At 47.7% G+C, this 7282-nt stretch overlaps 1 protein-coding gene across 1 annotated transcript; it reads left to right on the top strand.

Moving 5' to 3' along the window:
- The first annotated feature begins 3103 nt into the window (after positions 1-3103).
- On the top strand, positions 3104-7013 carry TMIGD1 (transmembrane and immunoglobulin domain containing 1). The gene is made up of 6 exons (XM_065853410.2): positions 3104-3397; positions 3665-3747; positions 4730-5008; positions 5455-5733; positions 6524-6627; positions 6896-7013. Exons 2-6 carry the CDS (start codon positions 3687-3689, stop codon positions 6926-6928), a joined length of 756 nt encoding a protein of 251 aa, XP_065709482.1. The 5' UTR covers positions 3104-3397; positions 3665-3686; the 3' UTR covers positions 6929-7013.
- The last annotated feature ends 269 nt before the right edge of the window (positions 7014-7282 follow it).

The following is a 7282-nucleotide window of genomic DNA, read 5'->3' as shown; positions in this document are numbered from 1 at the left end:
AAATGCCTCCTCCTGCTCCTCTCTGAGCCCAAAGGTTTGGACAGACCTGTCCATGTGCGTGGCATTGCTTTAGCCTTCTGCAGGATTTACTGCCTCTGAGCTCCTGCCATGGTGATCACAGGGACCTTACCCTGTTTCCAGGGATCTCATCGTGTTTCCAGGGATCTCATCCTACTTCCAGGGCTCCCAGAGGTGACTTTCCTCCCTCCTGGACACAAACCAGCTCCTGGGATGGGTACCCAGTAGATGGCATCCGTGTCCAACACTTGTGCTGGAGCTTCGCCTTCCTGAAGGCTTCTCTTCTGCTTTATTTATCTCAAGGTCTGTTTCTTCATCAATGCCTGCTTTTCATTTGAATGTTTAATGCCCTCTAAGCAATTTCTTTAAAATTTCAAAATGTTCACTGGTTTAGTACTCTTTTCATTATTCTTATTCCTTCCCAAGAATAAAAATCGGTTACCATTCCTCTGTGTTCAATGGCAGAGTGTGGAACCTTTTATAGAAGGACCATCAGAAAAGAGAATCCTTAACAAAATTATGAAAAAAATACTCAAGATCTGTCCATCTCAACAGTGGAAAATATGTGAGGGCTGGGAAATCAGGGCACATCGCATCCTCATAATACTTATACTTTGAAAAAATAGGTTTTGTGGGAGGGAGCAGGAGGGTTGAGCAAGTTCAAGGAGCATTCCCTGACAGCCTCGCTTTCCAGCCCCCACATCTGGCAAGCGGAGGCAGTGGGTTTGGGTGTTACAGTCATTCTCCAACAATGGAATTGTTGCAAAACACATAGCACCGCATATTAAAAAGGGATTAGGAGCGGGGAACCACAATGAGGAGGAAGGCAGGAGCAGCCTTTGAGCAGAGCCTTGGGCACTGTTGCAGAAACATGTTTTCTGGAGCAGGATTACAGTCGTGTTAGAGGCATTGTTTGCCTGACAACCAGCACATAGATAATGATCCCCGGCTTCCACACGTCTGTGCAGATCCTGCTATGCCCCAGCCTTCAAGAGCAATCTTCAGCCCTCACAACGCTGCTGAGTATAAATCAAGTTCTTGTCTGCCGGTGAAAATGCAGCGGTCCAAGTGGAACCCAAACTGCTGGGAAGCTTGGAGTTGGAGGTCAAGAGACCCAGTGGAAAAGAAACGTTTGCCCAATCACATTCTAAATCTTCTCTTCTCAGGTTTCTAAGGCTTGGATTACACCCAGGAATAGATGGGTGTTTATTAATTAATTCCCTTTGGGCTGTTCAGGGGCATCTTTAACAGCAGCCTTATTCTGGGTTTGTTGGTCCAGCGTTGCCATCAGGATGACAAGCAGGAACCGGTGCTGTGGATTACTCTGGCTCTCACCCATGGTCTGTCTCATACAGCCCAACAGCGCCCGGTCCAAATACCTCAAACGAGAGCGCTGGATGCTGTGCCGTGGAGAGTTCCAGAGTATCAGCCTCACTGAAGAGGTTCCTCCCAGTCTGTGTCATCGGTGGCTGCTTTACATTCTTTGCATCCCTCCCTAATGTAATGGAGAGGTGGATAATGCAACCTACAAAACACTAGACCTCCATAATTAGCCACCCACAAGATAATTACGCCCTGTATAAAAAGTGTGAAAAGACGTTGTGACAGTAGTTATGAGTGTAAAGATGCTGCCTTTCACTCCCTCTGGCCGAGTACCACCTTGCTTTTCCCGTCTCCCTTCAGCTGATCTCAAAGCCCGCTGCAAAACAGGCCACTGCTCATTTAAAAAACCAGAGGAACCTGAGCTTACGTTTCTGCCCATCACACAGACCTGCCACAAACACGGGACAGACCTGTTCCCAGGTCTCACCTGGTGCTGTGCCTTGCATCCTGACAAACCCACCACACAACAGCTGCTGCCTGACCATTTTTTGCCTTACTCTCAACTCTAAACTAAAACAACGCCCCCAAACTCCATACTTTCCTTCTTTACATCCTCCCTTACTGTAAACACCTCCTCCTTCTCCGGGATTATCATTGTGCTCTCATGTCTTTGGCTCACGTCTTGGCAGGAGCTCATGAGCCGTTTGCCAGCCCCTTTACCTCTCCCTCTATTTCAACTCAGCTTAATATCAAACCACAAAGATCACTTTGCTCTTAGGAAGAGCATTTGATTGAAGTTTGTACTGGATCATGAGCCAAGATTTAGTCAAATGCTACAAGGATACATACAACTTCCTAAAAACGGTGGAATAAGATAGATTTACTTCTTAAGATTTCTTAAATTGAGTTCGAAGCTAAAATGTGAGTTAAAGGCTGGACACTAATTTCTAAACGAGCAGTTTACTAAAAGGCGGGCTTGATACTGCCCCTTTAAGGGACTTTTGTCCACATTTTTTTTTAACTGAAAATGATTCCCTGTTAGTTTTAAGGGTAAACCAATGAACACAGAAAAAAACATATTAACACTCAAAGGTGACCCCTGTTTGCAACAGCCCTGCAAATAAATAGTGCTTTATGCTCGTGTGTTCTGTGTCCAGCCAGCCCCCGCTGCCCACCTCTGCTCTGCTGAGCTGGGCCACTGTGTCCACAGGCAAATAAAAACATGCCCCGGGCTCCTCCTGCTCATGAAATGCACTTTATGGCTCTGCTGAGGCAATTCCCAACGAGTGACGTGCCCTGTGCCTGTGGGGACAATGACAGCGGTGACAACACGGTCTGGAGGCTGTGCGGACCCCATCGTTTGCAACCACGTCACCATCATCCCGCAATGTCTGCAATTTCAGATGCTTTTCCTCATAGCCGAGCGCTTTGGTTGTGCCTTCCGCAGACACGCAGCCCCTGCACACAGGTGTCCTTGCAGCCAGGGGACCCCAGGTTTACACTGGGGTGCCCGAGGGCTGAGCTGACCATGGGAGCACCCATGGTCACACCGGTGAGCAGGAGAGCGTCTCTGCTCCCTCCTCTGCCAACAAGCAGTTCAAAGCCTGAATCCGTATATTTTCTCACCCTCCAGTCAAAGGAGGACATGGTGACAGAGCTTTGGGCAGGAAGGGGCAAACCACGGTCTACTGCAGCTGTAGGATAATTCAGTATAAACTTCCTATGGCTTGAAACAGTATCGTGAACACCCAGAAAGCTGAGAGGGAAAAAGTATTATTTTTGGCTGAAGTTCTTTATAGCTGATGCAGGAACTCTCTTATTAGTTACTCATTGCCTCGGTAAGTCTCATAAAACAGACAGCAGAGCCCAGTAAATACTATTTTCAGTGTTCTGGGAGCTCAGAAATTCAGGAACTGAACGAGGCCTTGAACCCATTTTATGGACTCACTTCTTACTGAGCTGCCATAAAATATTAAAAGTCAAACCTTATAAATAAGGAGGGGAAAGAGCTGCGCATTTCTCAGCAGAAACAGCCTCTCCAGAGACTCTTCCCAAGGTAAGTCCAGTGCTACAAGTCCCAGAGACGAGTTTCCCTGATAGACAGTTGATTGGAGACAATTAACTCATGTAACAGAGATTAGAGACATAAATCTCGATTCTGCGCTGCACTGGAGAAGATCCTGCAACAAATCGATGTATTTTATTCCCTGTGGACCCCATCCCTGTCTGTAAGGGCTCTCCCCAGGGTGTCTGATGGCAGTGAGCAATTAACCCCTGCGAGCCCCGAGCGGAGGGAGAAACACTGTGACCTTCTTTCCGACAGACGCCAGCTGGGCTCCTCCGAGATGGCACAGAGCAGCAGCCTCGCAGTCCTTGCCGTTGGCTTTTTGGCACACGTAGCCACAGGTAAGCAATGGAAAAAAACCTGTTGTGGCTTTTTCCAAGCCCCATCACGTCAGCGAAACTCTGCGGGGCTGGGCAGTGCCCGGGGTGATGTGCCACAGCAGCATCGTGGCTTTCAGATGTTCTGGAGCTCATCCCCCCAGGACTGTCTGAAAACCAGGTTTTGAGAGGCAGAGAAGGGAAACTTCAGCATTTCCCAACACCACTGCAGCAGCTGTGCAGGGATGACGAGGCCACCGTTCTCAAACTTGCTCCAAGAAGTGAAAAGTGTGAGAGCTTTGGCCACCTGGGAACACCAGGGAAGAGACAAGGAGCTTCAGACATTTTATATTCACAGGGCTATAGCGCCTTTGTATTCTGAGCTATACTTTGAGTTCATTAACCTATGACACAGGCTCCAGTAGCAAGTTTCAGCCCATTATAAAAATGTATTTCCTCTACTGGTTCTTCATTTAATATGTCCTGAGGTTTGTACATTAGACAAACTGCAACTCTCCAACAGCTGGACTCAGACTGGCTGGGGTACAGCTGGGGGGGCTGATTAAATACTTTATGCTCTCAAATTCATTCAGCTCCAACCAAAAACCAGCACATCAAATTGTGGGCACAAAACCAGAGGGCACGGTTATGCTGCAACGGTGATCTGCAGCGAGAGGGTGAGCGAGACTGGCAGGAGGGGGATGATCTTTTGCTGAGCTTTACGTGGTCACTGCTGGTTTTCAGAACTTATTACCGGTCAGGCTTTGGTGTTCTTACAGTCAGCTGCAAAAGCCTGACTTATTTTAAATAACCATGAAGGGAGCTTTGTGACAAAGATGACTTCTTGTCTCAAAAAACTTAAGTCCCATCTGAAAACATCTGTTAGACTGAAGTCTGAAATTCAGTCCCTCCTCCAAGGTGGAGGCCTGGAGAAGCTAGCAAGACAGCTTTTGTGGGATGGGTACAGCGTAGGATGCTTAGTGCCCTCATTCTCCTTCTTTTGCAGGTTTAGAACTGTCTGTCAATGACCAAACTGCTGACTTCTCCCTGACCACATCCCTTGACTATTCCATCTCCCTCTCCTGCCTCGTACAGAACAGCAGCCAGGATGAGGAGCTGCTCTGGTACCGAGGAGATGGGCAAGTGAATCTGACCGATGAGAATAAAGTGAACATCAGTAACGTCTGCATATCCCCGGTCACCGTGTCCGACAACGGAGTCACCTTCACCTGCAGGCTGGCTCGGGACGAATCTGTCCAGGTGTCTGTGACCCTGGATGTCCAGTGTGAGTTGCAGTGGCAGATATCTGTGTGGAATTGCAGGGTGGGACGAAATCAGGGGTCAAGCACCTCGGTGTGTGGGCGCCAGCTGAAGGCGGGGTGTTTTGCACCCTTGAACGCTGTTTTCACCAAGAAAAAATGCGTTTAGGAGGAGATAGCTCACGTGATAAGGCACTCCCTTTCCACAGTGGTGCTTATGGCCTGATCTAATGTCTCTTTTTATAGGGGGTGGGTGGATGTGCTGGATCTGCCTCCAGCCAGGATACAAGTCAGGGCAGAGGAGTCCTGGGAGTGACTAAGGCTGATTTCCTGGGGATCGTGAAGGGCTGCACAACCATGGTGTGTTACACCATTGAACAAAGTGCACAAGGGATGTGTAAAGAGAACTGAATTTGTGTTAAATAGTGAGCAGCGTTATTAATGACCTGTTGAACTGCATTACTGTGAACAGTTCGTCCCCAGCTGTCTGGAGAAGAGTCCCTCCAAGTCGAAGAAGACAAAGATGTGACTCTGTCCTGCAATGCCAAATCCAACCCTCAAGCCCAAGCAACTTGGTATAAGAACAACACCATCCTGACCCTAGAGGAAAGCCGTTACGAGGTGTACCACACTAGCGAGGTCTTTCAGCTCCAGATCACAACAGCACAGAAGTCTGACAACGGGACCTACAGCTGCGTGCTGCAGTCTCTATGGGGAGAGGACAGAAAGGATTTCCACCTGACAGTTGAAGGTAACAAGGCTCGTGCTAAGCAATCAGCTTTACAAATAACTCTCCATTATCTTTCATAATGATAGCAATCCATTTATACTGAGAGGTGTAAGTGGAATGTGGTAAATACCCCGCGCTAACTTCTGAGGGCATAGTGGCAGAAGGAGCTCTCCTTGTGCCAGAAGGGGCCTTTCCAGCTCTACCTGTTATTCAGAGGCGTTTGGCAAGCGCAACCTGAGGCGGGCTCATCCCGCCGTCACCTGCCACGCTGACAGGGCACATTCAAGCGTTGTTCAAAGCACCTTAGGTCTCACTTGAAGTTTCTTACTCCAACTATAATATTCGGTCATGCTGAAAGAGCCGCTTAAGGCAAGAGAGAGTCCTCCAGAAGTGACTGTAGCCTTTGTGGAGGCTGAATGCTCAAGTCTTAGGTGACACAAGGTGACCAAGACCCACCAGGCATCCATTCCCCACCCTGCTCATTACTGTGCTCTCAGAATAGGGAGGAAATCAACGTTACCTGTGTCCATGGTATGGCTGGACACGTATTTTCATGCGTAAGGGTGTCCTGGGGATCTTCTTCAGGGACCAATGTTTCAGTTCTTCCATCAATTCACCAAAATACAGGCTCAGCTCCCTTCTTCCCAGGGGACTGATCCCTACAGCTGGCCTCTGGACAGCAGAGAGAGCAGCAGTTCAAATCAGCAGCGACAGCCACAAGAAATACGTCCTTCTGCACTGCTGTGAAACGTCTTATTTTATATGCCTGTACCAATCTATCGCACATTCAACCTCTTCTCCCTCTTGACAGACAAAAAATCCGTTTTTCCCACGGAGGCTGTTATTGCTGCTGTTGTGGTGGTTGCACTCACGATACTTTTTGGAATTGTGGCTCGAAGAGATAAAATTTGTAAGGTATGGAATGCTCTAGTTTCTCAGGAAAATAATAGTATTTTTTTCTGCAAAGCCCTTGTTCTTTCAGCCTTTTCTATGCTACTTTGTAGTGTTGCTTTCCACTGTTAGAGAACTGCTATGTCCTACCTTCTGCTTTACAATTACCACTAGGTAAATCGAATATTATCTATTTTAAGGTGTAAAGTATTGCACCCTTACAAGATATTAGGAAAAATATCTTTATGGCCAGGAACTATAAAAGATAACAAGACTGTTTCTTTGTTTTCAGTGCTTCAAAAGATCAAGTGAAACAGCACTGTAAGTATGAGACTGCTTATTTGTGCAGCTTCCAAATGAAAGCCCTTCTTTAAGCCTTGGCAGAACCTGGGAAAGAAAAGGGTACTCAGCAGGGTAACTCAGCTATTCTGAGTTTCTGAGCTCTTGCTCTGGCTGGGAAACATCTCCTGTGGTCCATGGAGCATGGCAGGACACACAGATCCCACAGCTCCTGCCCAACACCCATGGTCCTGGTTACACCTGTGTGCAAACAAACACAGTGGGGAAAACCAGCGCATCCCCAGTCTGCTGAAAGCTTTCTGGAGCTGAATGCAGCCCAGGTGAATTCAGCTCACTTGGTTTGGTTTTTTACATAATGCGTGATTTTTCATTTCTTCTT

Source organism: Patagioenas fasciata, chromosome 19 (assembly GCF_037038585.1).
Source record: "Patagioenas fasciata isolate bPatFas1 chromosome 19, bPatFas1.hap1, whole genome shotgun sequence".
Classification (NCBI taxonomy): domain Eukaryota; kingdom Metazoa; phylum Chordata; class Aves; order Columbiformes; family Columbidae; genus Patagioenas; species Patagioenas fasciata.
Note: the sequence above shows the minus strand (reverse complement) of the source record. Positions and strands in the feature narration are given on the sequence as shown.

Excerpts from the sequence above, each read along its gene's own strand:
- TMIGD1 (XM_065853410.2), top strand. The coding sequence starts at position 3,687 with ATGGCACAGAGCAGCAGCCTCGCAGTCCTTGCCGTTGGCTTTTTGGCA. Across the intron at positions 5,009-5,454 it reads TGTGACCCTGGATGTCCAGT|TTCGTCCCCAGCTGTCTGGA; the intron begins GTGAGTTGCAGT and ends TACTGTGAACAG. Across the intron at positions 6,628-6,895 it reads GAAGAGATAAAATTTGTAAG|TGCTTCAAAAGATCAAGTGA; the intron begins GTATGGAATGCT and ends CTTTGTTTTCAG.